Raw genomic sequence first — 14,898 nt, 5'->3', positions numbered from 1 at the left:
TTTTACCCAAATATTACTCTTCTGTTTTCTAAACTGAATCTCATTACAACATTCTGCCTGTGTTTCTAATCTTGCCATGACCCCTTGTATTATTTCTCCATTTTCGGCAGTATGCTCAGCTCCTCCTAGTTTAATAGATCTGCAGATTTCATTAATGTACCATTTACTCCCTCTTCTAGCTCATTATTGAAGCTATTAAATGAGATCAGAAGTAATACTAATCTCTGTGTACTGCACTAAATGCCTCCCTTCAAAGTTATTGTTTATCATTACCCTTCATTGTTTGTCATCACCCTTCATTTCAGTCACCATGAGAGTTCTTTTCCAATTTGATTTAAGCTTGGGAACAGTATTTTGACACATTGCAGACAGGAGAAGAAATCCTAATCAACAGTCCAGTAGAGGGTTTTAATTAAGGCTCAATTTAGATTATCAAAGTTGGAAGTCCTCTGCTGCAGCAACAGTGCAAGGTGGAAAGAATCTCTGTAATGTAATTGAGAACAGCCAAGCTTGTTGCTAAAATGTCCTGAAGAAAACTGTGTACTGCTACTATTCAGACACATGACAGTAAAACTTGTGCTGCCCGTTCATTAGTTTTGTATTACTATTTAAAAAATTGACTTTGTCTGGTAGACTTCAAAGTGTTTTAGTTAATGTTTTTCCTCAATAGCTGGTCCATTATGTTGCCAGGGAAGAAAGCTAAATCTATGAGTAGCAGTTTCAAAGACAACTTGCGAAATACGTGAACTTCTATCTTCAACTGTTTTGGAGAAGTGCACTTCCAAAGTAACTATATTCTTCTTCTGTTTCTGCACAGTGTATTGTTTTAGGAGAAAGACTTTAATTTTCACAACCTTTTCAAAGATTAATTTCTAAATTACACTGTAAATATTATTAAACATATTTATAATACATAGATAGGAAACAGATTCAGTCAGGAAGAACCCATCTTGACAATATAATCTGATAATAATCAATCCCATGTGTTCTGAGGGGCCAGAACCAAAACCTGTTCACCTTTCACCTTGATACAACACCTAGCATTTTGTAAAGATGGGCTGCCAACTCTTGGCATCAGACCCAATTACTCTTGATTTTTATTGACTTGCCAAAACTGTCTTTATCCAAGTGTTTTCAATGTCCAAGAACTACTCAGTTTTTCCTTGGAATACCTTACCTGAGCTTTTTAAATTACATATAGTCTCTGTCAGAGCAAATGTTTAAAAAACCAGCCAGCCAACCAAACAAAAAACCCAAAACACTACACTAAACTAACTCCTGTATTGAAAAAAATGATGTCTAGGTATTACTGGCTTCTCTTAATGTTTTGTGTTTGTAGGTGTTAGAAAAAAACAATGGAGCAGTGAATCACTGAATTTTAGGGTGAAGTGAGACTGCTTACTCTATGTGGGGAAAATTGCCAGAGAAATAAGGCTTCGTGAGGAGTCAGGCATGCATCCTAAGGGCCATGACATGAAGTGGATCTAATGGAGATATAACTGCAAGTCCCACATCTGCAACAGGAAATGGGTTCACGAATCCAGAAATACAACCCAAAATGAGGTCACAAATATAGGAATTGGGTTGCCAGAAGAGATGGAGATTAGCTGCTATAAACTCAGCTTCTCTGAATTTTGAAGCTCTGCATCTGTCAGTATCTGCCTACTTATCTGACATAGTCTGCTATCTCATTACTCTGAACCTGCCTTAACCTCTGAGGCAAATTTTGTTCACTCTTCCCCAGACCAGACTGCTTATGGAATATCTTTCACCCACTCAGTCTCTCCTAAAACCCATCTATGCCTATGTTGATTCCTGCCTGGGAATCATCAATGACACTTTTTAGCCTTGTATTTATGGTTAAACATTTTTATAAAACTTTTTATTGGGTTTTTATTGCTACAGTCTCCTGCCTGCCCCCTCCCCCATGTTACTGAGCTCCATATTTGTTATATCTCTCGTGAAATTGAATTGTATGATTTTCTGGGGAAATAATTATTATCACTTAGGTTTTAAAAAGTACCTACCAATAACATTAGTGATGCAAAAAACATGTATAATTACTCTGGTTCATTAATACCTATTAATCATGGTTTAAGATGTCCCCAGTGTGTTTTACTGTTAGCTGTCCAATAGCTTGCATGTGAAAGCCTGAGGAGGCTGATTCCAACAGAGAACATTAACCCATTAATTGCACTGGTTTTCAGTTATCTCTATGAAATGTGTAAGGGGCATGTCTGCCTACCATATGCGTCATTGTGTGTTTTGGGAACAAGTTGGTATGCTGTGCCTCATTTCCCTCCTTGTTCCTTTGTATTCATAATGCTTTTACCTCTCCTTTGAAAGACACTTGAGGAAACACATGCCTGCTGTGAAAGTCTGATTCATTTTGCACTGCATCTGCGCTGTCTGGTTCTGTAACGTGCACTTTGGATTTAAATCAGCTTCTCTGTATCTCTCCAAAGGCTTTCATTTTGCTAATGAGTTGACTTTTAAGTTGTGAATATTTCTTGGAAGGGTGTGTGTTATCATCTGATGGTCCAATTAGTGCAAATATTGACCTTGGTAAAAGCAGTGTGGCTTTAATAACATAATAAATGGGAAGAAAACTTCTCTAACTCAAAATAGTAATAATGAAGATAAATAATAATAAAAAAATTACAGTAGTGCCATCTAGTGTGCCAGGTGTTGCAGTTTGCTGGAAAGGGGCAGTCAACTCCTTTCAGTCCATCCCACTTGTTACTGCTTAGCCAGCTCTCCTGTGGCTACTTCCTGCTCAGCCTGTGACAGGGCAGCAGGTACAGCGCTGACAGGAGGCAGAGGAGAGGACCCAGGGGCTGCCCTGCAGATGTTTGTCCTGGCACACATGCCATAAAGTTGTCGCTGCTTCTCTGTGAAAAAAAATGAGTATCCATGAGACTTCAAGGAAAGAGAAAGATAGCTCTTCTGCCTGTACTCCCACATAAACCTTTCTCTTCTACTCAGTGATTTCCATTGCTAAACAAGTAGTGGCTAAAACAGCCTTTCATATCCATTGCAGCACGGACAGACCAATTTTTTTGGTGTGGACAGAGAAAAAAGATATACTTTTGATGTGAGAAGGGCAGAGAAGCTGCTGCTTTTTGAAGCTAGGAAGGGATGGAAATGAGTCTTTGCCTGTTATCTGAAGGATATACTTTGTGTTAAGGGTCCACAAACCCCTCTGGCAGTGGGGGAAAAGAGGGAGGAGAAGAGGCACCTGCTCTGTATGTTAGTGAAGCCCTTTCACTGTGACCACTGTAGGCTTTTCCACTGCTGCCTTCTTCACTTCCACTGTTAGTGACTGAACTTCTCTGCTCTAATCCTGAGATATGCAAAGTGCATAGCTTGCCCTTCAGCCTGTGAAGCTGCACAGGGTTTATTTTTGTCTTCAGTATAGAATCTGCTTGTAACAAGTGCAAGAGTGATCGAGCCAGAAACTGTTGTCTGCAAATGAGGCCCGCATCTCCATAGCATCACATAATGCTGTGTATTCGCCTCTCCTCTGCAGCTGCTGCTGGAGGATATTGCTTTTCCAGCTGGATTTGCTTGGGGTGCAGCTACAGCAGCATTTCAAATTGAAGGTGTCAATTTTTAAATGCCAAATAGTTAGGGAAGGAGAGATCTCTCCTTCATTGCATAGATGCTATATCTAATGCAAATACATGTAGCACTTCCATTTAAACATTTCTGGCCCGAGCAGTAAGAAGAGGGTAAAAGATTTTACAAATCTCAGAACCGTATGGTTAGGAATTGGAAACGGGGAGGAGCTTCCACTATCTACTGAGAGTGAAGGGAAAAAAAGGGAAGAAAAAAAAAAAAAGAAGAGGAAAAAAAAAAAGAAATAAGTAATATTCCCATTAGCTTTTATTTCCTTTTCTAGAATTAATTTAGGAAGGTTACTATTGGCTATTCCAAAACAGGGCATGAATACTACCTAGTAGATATCAGTACTCATGGGGGTCCTTAGTGAGGAATCTTCAAGGAATGTGAAAAACAGAGAGCTGGGAGGTTAACAGCAGGACTTACTGAGGCTCCTGACACGTGTCATGTTCCAAACTGAATGGTGGCACCGATAAAGCAGTTTGCCCAGCATGGTAAAAATCTGTGTGGCAGAGCAGGGAATGCAAACCCACAATGTACAGGGACACTGACAGCTCTAAGCCCCCAACCATTCCCTCTTCATAAATGTGTGTTTAGAGACCACTAAAACACATATAGATCTGATTTTCTCATATTATACCCTGCAGCATACTGGCACTGTGCTCCCATTGATTTCAGTGACTAAATGGGAACTGTAGATCTAAAATTGTCTTTGAGGATGTAGCCTTTAGTTCTTGCTTATTGCTGAAAGTGAGAATACTTACCCAGGCCTGGAACCTTTTAACAACCTCTGCTCATTTCACCTAATGTCCTGAACAGCCTGCTCTTCCCTGGGAATCAATATTCTGGGCCAGGTCCTAACTCGAGTCCAGCAACGCGCACAGCTTTGCTAACTATTTCTTAAAATGTGAATTGTGTGTGCATACAGAAGGACATTATAATTTCCTGCCTTTTGAGTGGCTGGAAGTGCAACTATAATGTTCTCTTAATGTATTTTTAATGAGCTTTCCTAAGGCTTCTGAGTGGGAGAGATGTTAAAAAAAAAATCTATAATGTGGTCTAGACACTACTCAAATGACCCCTTTCCCACTGAAGTAAGAAACTCAACAGGGAATTTCTCCTCCTGAAAGCTGTGGAAGCTGTGCAGCTTTTGACTTAAAGGCAGCATGATTGAAGCAATAGTTCTTGTAGAGTCCAAACTCGGTTGCTGCATGTATCACAAGATCCACAGTGGATGAGGCAAAGGCTGATAGGCTACTTTCTTTTCACTGTCAGCTATGTATTTATGCACAGCACAACCTTATTCACTCTGTATATTTCAAAGTGTTAAAAAATCATACCAATTGTACTCTGCATGCTCAAAGTGCAGATTTCAGAGGTTCATGACTCAGTCAAATCAAAATCAATTTGCAGCAGAACACTCAAAGGCACTTCTTCTTACTGAGGACCATTTCTATGCTAAATTTCAACTCCCCGCTTTAGTTTTGTTTTTTTTGTTGTTGTTTTTTTGTTTTTTTTTGTTTTTTTTTTTTTAAGAGAGGGAAAAGTTTCAAAAAATTCTTGTAATGATAAAAGTGTTTTTCTTCACTTCTTTCTTATGCCAAATAGTTGAGCTACATTAATTCAAACAAAATTTTACCTTTTGGGCAGAGAAAAAGCCAAGAAAATTTCACACCAAAGGATGAAAACATAGTTAATTTAGAGGAAAAGCAAACTTGCAAAGTATATGAAAACTCAAATAATCTGATCAGTAATAGCCCTGCTTCACTAGCTCCACTTAAAAGGAAAATAATTTTCTCTTATTCCATTGTGATAATTGCAGAGAATGGGGAACATGCATCACATTTCATTATGTTCATCATTTTATTCATCATTTATTGACATATTATATACTGACATGTAAGGATTTGGTAGCTAAGCCTCTACTATGTATTTGAAATGTAAAATCAGTTTCCCCATCAGTGTTTTTCCTGGCCCCGAAGTTCACTAAAACTCAGGGTATGTCTACAGTAAGAGCACAGCGCTAAGGTTTCTGAGCAAACTTAGAGGAGCAGGCTCAGTTCATTGAAGCTAGCTGAAGCAGAGCAGAGCTCTGTGCAGGCTAATTGTGTCTCAGCAGGGTATCTTAGTGTGTATTGAGTTCTCTGTTGCCTGGGCTAGATTACTTCCTGCACTTTATTTAGCTAGCTTGGGTACTCAGCACTGTACAGAGAGGCTCACTGAAAAAGTGGGTTGGTTTACATAGCCCCAGTCAGGGCTTTATAGCCACTAGTGACCACCAGAGAAGTACTGGCAGTCTGCTAGAAATCAAGTGCTTTCCCCCTCCCACCCATCTCCTTTGCTGGAGGAAGGCAGGCAAAAAAGTAATGGTGCAGCATTTGCACTTGCTGCTTATTCTTAAATAAAAGTGTCTTAGGTGCCCAGTCTGGGAGCTTTTGGCTTCCCTTCACCCCACTGTGGTGAAAAGGAGCTATAGCTTATAGCACTGATGTGGAAGCTTGCTCTTAAGGGCTTCCAAGTTCTGAGTATCACAAAAGAACTACTATTAATTGTTATTACATGCACTCCTCTGAAATTTATTTTTGCAGGCATATTTAAAATCGAAAGCAGGGCAGGAAAACTTACAGTATGGCATTTTTCTGAGGAGCATGCACACAGAGCACAAGATCTATGATAAAGTCTGAGATAACAAGAAACTCAAGCTGCCTGGATCTAAAATTTGACCTACTTTGAAGGTTGTCCCACATAAGAGTTTAATTGACTGACCAACCAAATGTGGATGTATCAGTGTTCACGTGCTGCAATAAAATTCTGTAAAGAACATGAAATGTGACAATGATCTTTGAAAAGCTAGGTTACAGAAGGGATATTACAAATTTTAGTAATGCTTTAAATTAAGTGTCTTCAATATGCTTAACCTTGCATTAAACTTAGATTTAATAAGACAGATGTGTATTAAGTACTGAATATACTTAAGGGAGCAATCTTGCGTTGGCAGGGGATGGACTCAATGACCTCCTAATAGTTCTCCTCCATCTCTAATTTCTATGATACTAATTGATTATTAAAACACTTTTATTGAGGATTGATATGTAGCTATTATATAGTTATTAATCTTACAACCCAACTGATATTTAATTTATACGTGATTTTAACACACAATGTCATTTTAGTTTTTAGAGAGTAAAACTGTAACAGAGCATTTACTGGAGCTCTGAAAAATCTTGCTGGTGAATGTGCTTGGCCATCATGGGGTCATTTGGATTTCATGATAAAATCACACTTTGCAGGAGTTTAAGTTTACAGAGCTCTCCACATTAAAAATGGAATGTTTACCTCTGCTACAACATTGCTCTGGAAAGACAAAGAAACTCATCAGGAAGGAAGGTACATCTGTTTGGCTTCAATAGTATGTAATGTTAAGAATGTGTGATCTCAGACAACAGTGAGATTTCGAATATTTTAAAGATAATCTCACTGCCTCTGTTTTGGAATTGCAAAGAAATTTCTCCAGTCTATGAGAGTGAAGAAAATGGTGCAGGGATTTTGAACATTTAAAATTCATTTCTGTGAACGTTTGGCTAGGCAAAAAGCAGAAGTTTTGCAGAGCTGTGTTATTAATTCAGCCTGTATATGCCTAGGGCCATAGCTCATAATGGCATTCCTTTCTTTTTAACAGACTGTCAGGATTTTCAAAGGACATCTAGAAAGCCATAAGTGCCTATTTGTTGGATGTATTTCTCATACCCTAAAGGCTTTCTTTGATATGGACTGATCTTTTACATTTATGGATGGAAGCTGTGTTAGAAAATGCCCTTTGTGAAAACCTGTAATATCTCCAGAGTTGCAAACGTCAGATTTTTGGCTAAGGAAATACGAAGTGTGTCAGAACTCCGAGTGCTTTTAGAAACAGGATTTTCAAATAATTAGCAGCTAGCAAAAATATGAATAAATGCAAAACCTAGTGCAAATATATACTAATGCTTGAAAGTTCCTAGGTACTTTAAATGATATGAGGAGGGGGAAGGGAATACCACTATCTTTTCTCTTAGGATTCTGAGGTTCTTGTGCCTACTTTGTGATAAATATTTACATTCAACATATGCTTTCTGATGTCAAAAGTGTAACAACCAAGTTTTGTTTTTCAAGCAGAAGGCTGGAATACAGATGGAAGGGGCCTTAATGTCTGGGGCACATTCACCCATCAGGGAGGAGATCGAGTTTTCAAGAACCAGACTGGTGATGTAGCTTGTGGCAGCTACACTCTGTGGGAGGAAGATTTGAAATGTATCAAACAGCTTGGATTGACTCATTATCGCTTTTCTCTTTCCTGGTCACGTCTGTTACCTGATGGGACGACAGGTTTCATCAACCAGAAAGGCAATTGTTTCTTAAAAATAGAAGGTTGCAGCTTTAATTCAAGGTTATTGCTGCAGTCTGGCATAATTAATCCAGTAAGCTATTCTGCAGCGTAGCTTTGAAATTGCAACTTTTTTCAGAGTAATTATGGGATGATTTTTTATAGGTTTGCAACAACTTACTAATTAATATTCTAGATCCCTTTGGATAGCACAATCTTTTGGGATAGGATTAATAGTATGTTTCCTATGTATTTTTGCTTACATCAGTTTAATTGTTACTCTAAATCATTTTGCTACATCAGAATGTTTTTAGTTACAAGAATCCTAGCCATGAGGATATTTTTGGATGGCTTACAATGCAGAAGTCTCTTACTTGGCAAATAGATTTAGATAGGTTATCAGCATACTCTGATGTAAGGAACTTCTTGTTGACAGTTTTACAATAAGAGGGACATAATTTTTCCAGATATTTTCTTTAGAACATTACAGGGGATTCTTTAGGCTCAGCTAATAGCTATGTCTATGACAAAACAAGCCAGCCCACACTCTGAAGAGAATTTTCACAATCTCAACAGATGATGCAGAAGTCTAAGCATAAAGTGATATAACATATAAACAAGCCAGCTGGGTTACTAGATGTCAGGTATAGAATCTGTTGCACATCTGATTTAATTTTAATTCCTTTGGCATAGACTGGGGAAAAGATGAAGATGACTTATTGGAAAAGAAAGGAAATGGTAGTTTTCGCTGCAAAAAATAAGGAATGGAAAAAAGAAGAAATAAGGAGAATTATGAGTTATAAAAGCAACTGAAGCTGAACTAGGAAGGATGGGAAAAAGCAGTTGGCTGAGGTCTCCTTTATTCTGGGAGGATGATGTTCCAGGAAAAACAAAAGCAAAGTACGTTTGGATGAACCTTTGAATCTTAGCTCTGTCTCCTACTCTTCTGAAACTCAATTCTATCAAGAAAATATGTAGCTTTGCATTTCAGGGGCAATGTTTACCTTGATAATTCCTTTCTTTCATTGTTTTGAAGCTTGCAAAGATGGAAGGCTACAAAGGGACAAGTTTTTTTAGAAAATGTCAGTCAGGTTATCCTGATCTGCGCTAGGAAGTAGAAGCAATATTCTTCTGCAGATTTTGGTCATGGAGAGCTTGTCTATTCAAGAGGCAGCAGTCTGTCCTCTGCATCCTGCAGATTACATTTCTCACTAGAGAGTGAAGGAGCTTTTGTTTCAGGAATTCAAATGAGGGGGCTGGGGGATCTGCTGTAAACAGACCAACCAGCCATTTTCCCTGCAGAGCATGACTGCAAAAACTGTGCCAGCATCCCGTAGAGGCTTGAATGGAAGCCTTCCCTTTGCTACCAAAGTTTACAATATGTGGCCCACTTTTACTAGCACAGCTTGTACTTCCCTTGGAATGTTTTTTGTGGCACAACAAATTTAAATTTGGCTGAGTCCTTGTAGTTTCTTCCCTGTCCTGATATTCCTTCAGCTAGTGCTGCAGGCACTGTGCAACATCACTGAACAGCCCACTGAACAGGCTTTTGTTTCTCAGATGTCAGACTGGGAGAAAGCAAGTAGACACTTGGTAAGGGAAGCTAAAATTTTGACAAAACTCAGCTGTAATTTCAGAAAATGTTCACTTGATCTGTAGTATAAGCAGTTGCCTGATTAATATTATGAACTTTACATTTAGCGAAAGGGCACTGGAGAAACTCCAAGTAGGCTAGCTTTCATTAGGCAGGAGTTCACTTCTCTTGTGCAGTGATCTGTTGAAGCAATTGTAGCTGCCTAGCATGGAAAGGCCATCATCTTCTATATAAACATTTTTATAAAGAGCATGTGAAGAATTAGAAAGCTTAGAGCAATGTCCTTTCAAATAAAATTGTTCACACCAAGAGATTCCCTACCAATTTCACACCTAAAACAGAGGACATTTGAAAACCTTTAAAACCATTCTGTTTCCAACTCAGTGGGTCTGGGGGCTCTTAAAGCAGCGCTGCTGTAGGGTGTGTCTGATTTTAGGTTAAAACTTGCACAGTTTGTTTGAGAAGTATTTTAGCAGTGTTATTTGTGCCCTAAAAGCTGTTCTGAGCAGAATGTTATCTGCTATACACTGGGTGCAGATGTGGAGGAGGACAGAAGTAGTCGCCATGGGGCTGTTAAGTCTTGGAGAGTTGCATGTTTTGCCTCACTTCAGCATTAAGACAGGGAATCAAGATGGGGAGAGAAAAACAATAGCAAGGAGAGAAGAATAATCCTTCATTTTCCAGTGATAAAGTGCTCCTTAATAACTGTAATCCCATAATTTTGATGTGTCTCCAAAAATCCCTTATCTGTACACTTTCCTGAAAGAAAGATTTCTTCTGTATTTCTGCTTTTAGATAACCCACAAATATAGCCATAAAAACTAAATCAGGCTACTCTGAAAATTAGAATAGAAAACCCTATTACCTATTATTAGAATAGAAAACCCCCATAGAAGCATGATTCCCAATGTGGTAGAATGGGATCGTGTACCAGTGAAGAGGCTTTTTTTGTTGTTGTTTTTGTTCTGTTTGTTTTCGTTTTTTTTTTTCCTCAAATCAATTTATGTAGTAAACCTTGCAGTTCTTTCAGCAGCAGTTAACACACAACCAGATCAAATGATTCCCTGTTAAAATATAGCAGAAACAAACTGGTTTTACACTAAATGGGTTGCAAATGGCAAGAATTATCAAAAATTACAGTTCCAGTAAATTCCTTCTCTTTTTATGAGGGTGCCTTCTGAGACTCATATGCATATCTCCTAAGAAGTTCGGTTCTTCCGGTGACATATTCGGATGGAAAAGCAAACTACCTGTGAGATTTATTGTGAATTACATGGTAAACACACTTATTGAGTCTTTCTGTGTTAAAGGATGTGTATGCACATGTTTGTTTACAAGAAGTCACTGTCTAGATATTGGGTTCTTAATTGATTGCTGCAGTATATGCTGTGTTTTAAAAAAAGCCATTTGACACAAGTCCTTAAGTTTTAACTTGAAGATAGGATAATCTGAAATTTATTATTGTCTTTTTAAGAAGAAGTTATTGCAGGGTTCTCTGCTGACATTTTTAAATATCAATACACACCAAGATGAACCTACAAACCCCTGGAAATACATAGTACGATGTAATACAGACATATCTATTAATGAACCGGTTTCTTTTTTGGATTTAAAACATCTTTTGTTCACATACTGGTAATAATAACACAAACCATCCACAATCTCATAGGCCTATATTTTGTTGATCTGTGCAATTAATTTATTCTCTCTTAATTTCTCCTCCTACTTTCTACTGCATTCTCAACTTTAGAAATCATTTTTTAGTTTGGAGTTTTGTTTATGTTTGCAGCATATCCTCAAGATAGATATTTCCTAAGCAGCTATGTCTTTTTAGGATATGTGGGAGTCTAAAACCCACTAAGGTTCTTTAACACTTTGGTATATTTAGACCAAGTCTCTGAAGCAAAAGCTGTCTGATTTCTCCATTCCCCAGCATGATGGAGAACTACTCCTGGCTGGAGCCTTGTAGCTTAACAAATAATAATTCAAGGCCACTGTTGGCCTTTTCCAATTATTTCACTAAACCAGATAGTTCTAGTAAAAGAGCATGCTAATTGATACTCTTTGAACCAGAGCTTATGATATGTTTTGCAATATCTAATATTTTCAGAAGGCTTAAAAAGCAATGTAGCTGTGTTTGGATTTAGGTAAAATTAAAAATGCTTATGTGACAGCTTAAGGTATTTTGATATTTAAACTTGCAGTGAACTCGGAGCAGCATAAAAATAGTCCTTTAGGAAACATATTCATGTCAACCACTACTAAATCTGAACAGAAGGTGAATTCCCTTTAAGCCTCTAGAAATGCATCCCCAGTGCTGGCCACTTTTAACAGTGCATCCAAGAGATTATAGCTGAACTCTGTCTTATCAAGGGGGACAAGTGAGGTTGGAAGTCATGAGATTTTAGGGAGGTGAGCTAAATCCTTCTTGGCACCAGAAGGATTGAGCAGTCTGTGTAATGGTGGTGTAAAAGGAAGAGAGTTGGTTTCTTGGATAAACTATTGCCAAGACATTCGAGCTAGTAGTTAAATAGATCACACCCCAAACTCTAAAATATACCAGAGCCCCATGAAAAGTTGTAAATCTCACATAGATTTGGTAAGTTGCCCTATCTAATGAGGAAATGATTGAATTCTCATCGTTGCAAGGTATTAAATGCATTGGTATTGTCTTCTTTGTCTTGATATTGGCATGGAGAGTGACAGAGAAAAGAACAGCCTGGAGGAAGCAGCTTACCAGCAAACAAAGTTCAAATCATGAAAGATCGTCTTACTTACCTTGCTGAGTATGGAACTAAACTTTGTAAAATATACACTTCTCAAGGAGAGAAATTCTTTCATTAGAACAAATCTACCTGTCCAACTCTTGTGCCAGGATTTTTCCAATGCATTTTGATCTTGTACTTGCAGCTAGGCTGCCATTTGGGAATTAAAATGAAAGGATTATATTTTCATGTGACCAGCACCAATCAGAATTATTTTTCTCCTGGGGAGTTGCTGTCCACTGATCTATTTTGAAAATTTGCATCCTCTTTTCATCTTATGTGCCTGAATGAAATGTGTTGTGTGCTGAGCATTTTTGCCAACTCTGGGCTCTTGTCACAGTAGTCAGCATACAGTTGAGAGAGAATTTTTGCATCTCATAACAGAGCAAAATGTGCAGTGTGGTTTCTTTATGCGTTAAAATGTAATAAACTTAATAAATTAACCCCTTTATTCTTTTCAGTATTTCCAGGAGTCAATTATTACAGCAAATAATTAGTAACCTGGAAAATTACATCCTGTTCACAGTATTGCTTTGACTTACTCCAGTTTTTTAGAAGATGAAGGTGGTTGGAGATCTAAAATGATCATTCAGAGCTTTGATAATTTGTGCAAAATATTGCTGCAAAGCATTTGAAGACTGAGTGAAGCTTTGGATCATTATTAATGAGCCTTATGTTGTTGCTATACATGGTCGTAGAAAAGGTATAGCCCCTGCTACAACAGAATCTTGCACCAGACCTTACAAGGCAGTTCATAATTTGATAAAAGCTCATGCTAAAGCCTGGCACAGTTATGTCAAGATAATTAGAGAAAACAATGTGGACCTGTGCCTATAGCTCTGAACTCAGATTGGCAGCATTTCTGTAAATTTGGTAGCAAACCACAAGGAAGGGTACATGTCCTTTACCTTAAAAAGCTTTGTCAGGACAGTATTTATTGGTGGTGAGTATCAAGCCATTGTAAAGTCCTGCTACATGTTTAGTTCAATGTTACTAATCGTAAAGGCTTCTAGAACTTAGTAAAGAGTTAAAAATGATGGCCTTGTGTACTGCTGACTTCTTTGCTCTGAATCGTTTCACTTAAGATCAAGAAAACACAGACAAGAGGCGAAGTGTCTCAATGGCATGTGTGGCTGAGCAAATAACGGATCCCTCTTGGTCTGTTGCAACTGGGAGTCTATGGCTCGCTGAAGTACCATGGGGTTTATACTGACTTCTGTATTATATCAAAGTATGACGTAAGGCTCACAGGACAATTTAACCACTACTAGCTGGCTAGTAAGGGGATCTGAGAATCCACCGAATAATACTGGTGATTTGTTTTCTTTTGAGGAGCCCATCTGGATGGCGTTAGACATTGTATAAATATAAATAAACAAGTCACCTTGGGATTCTTAATTTAATGCTTGTGTGCCAGCTATAAAAAGTAAAGCCTTATTGTTTTCTTACTGCCTTTATACTTGATAGCTATTTTACAGTTTGAAAAGAAATACCAGTGTTTTATCATCTTTTCAGCTCCAAAAATTATCTTTTTCATGCCAGCAGTAAGGCATTCTTGGCATGGATCGACCCCTGGCAATGGGACTTCTGGTGACTGCCAGTACCAAGGGGTTAAGGAGCAGTCACAATAAGCAGATGCTAATGCAGGAAAGATATTTTAGACTTCTCATTAAAATAAGTCATTTCACTGTCTTCATGGATATTTGCACAGTTTTGCTTTTCCATTGTTAGTCATAAAAGGTCAGCTCATGGAAAATTAAGTTAATAGGGTCACTGCAATTTGATGAAAACTAGTTTTAGTTTTAGCTTAGAAAAGATAGAGGGTAATGCATCTGATTTTATGGGCTTTCTTACATCTGTTCTGAATAAAACTTCTGCTCTCTTGTTCTGGGATATATATAATAACCCTCTAATTTACATCACCGAGAATGGGTTTTCCCAAAGTGACCCTGCTCTACTTGATGACAGCCAACAATGGGAGTATTTCAGGTCGAATTTACAGGAAATTTTATAAGGTACCATTTGATATGCTGAAAGATCAATTGTTCTAACTTTATGTAATTTTCCTTTGTGCTTATTTGCATTCAGCAATGACCAGTGATTCTTGAAGCTAAAACTCACATAAATCAGAGTAAAGTGATGTCATTAGAAAAAAAAAATGTTTAGCAGAAAGTAAAGCAAGTAGTTTTAATCTTGTTTCCACATCTTTAGATGGAAATAGATAAAGAGGTTCTCCATACACTATTTCATGTACTCAGTGTTGTAGGACCATCCATTAATTGAACAAAGCAGCCAGCACTGATCTGCAGAAATGCTCAACACACGCTTCTCATTGTGAAGGATGTGAAGTGAAGTGCACCATTATATCTGACCATTATATATATATAAAGGGTATATATATATACCCTTTCAGAATATGACCTCCTGTCCAGAATGAGGTCCCTGTAATAATTCATTCCTGCACTGGTCTATTAAGCCTTTATAGCTCAGCTTTTGCCATTATGTCATGATAGGTAACAGTATTAAATGCTGGTATGTTTTTGTTGTCTTTTTTTTTT

At 37.9% G+C, this 14,898-nt stretch overlaps 1 protein-coding gene across 1 annotated transcript; it reads left to right on the top strand.

The window, feature by feature from the left end:
• The first annotated feature begins 2,233 nt into the window (after positions 1 to 2,233).
• LOC122179881 (cytosolic beta-glucosidase-like) lies at positions 2,234 to 14,354 on the top strand. Its single transcript, XM_042871112.1, is given in 7 exon segments — positions 2,234 to 2,275; positions 3,530 to 3,602; positions 7,774 to 8,001; positions 12,896 to 12,948; positions 12,950 to 13,043; positions 13,426 to 13,570; positions 14,231 to 14,354. Coding segments are annotated over 7 exon segments (759 nt in total).
• The last annotated feature ends 544 nt before the right edge of the window (positions 14,355 to 14,898 follow it).

Source organism: Lagopus leucura, unplaced genomic scaffold, assembly GCF_019238085.1.
Source record: "Lagopus leucura isolate 7727_CA_CO unplaced genomic scaffold, USGS_WTPT01 Super-Scaffold_100004, whole genome shotgun sequence".
Taxonomy (NCBI): Eukaryota; Metazoa; Chordata; class Aves; order Galliformes; family Phasianidae; genus Lagopus; species Lagopus leucura.
Note: the sequence above shows the minus strand (reverse complement) of the source record. Positions and strands in the feature narration are given on the sequence as shown.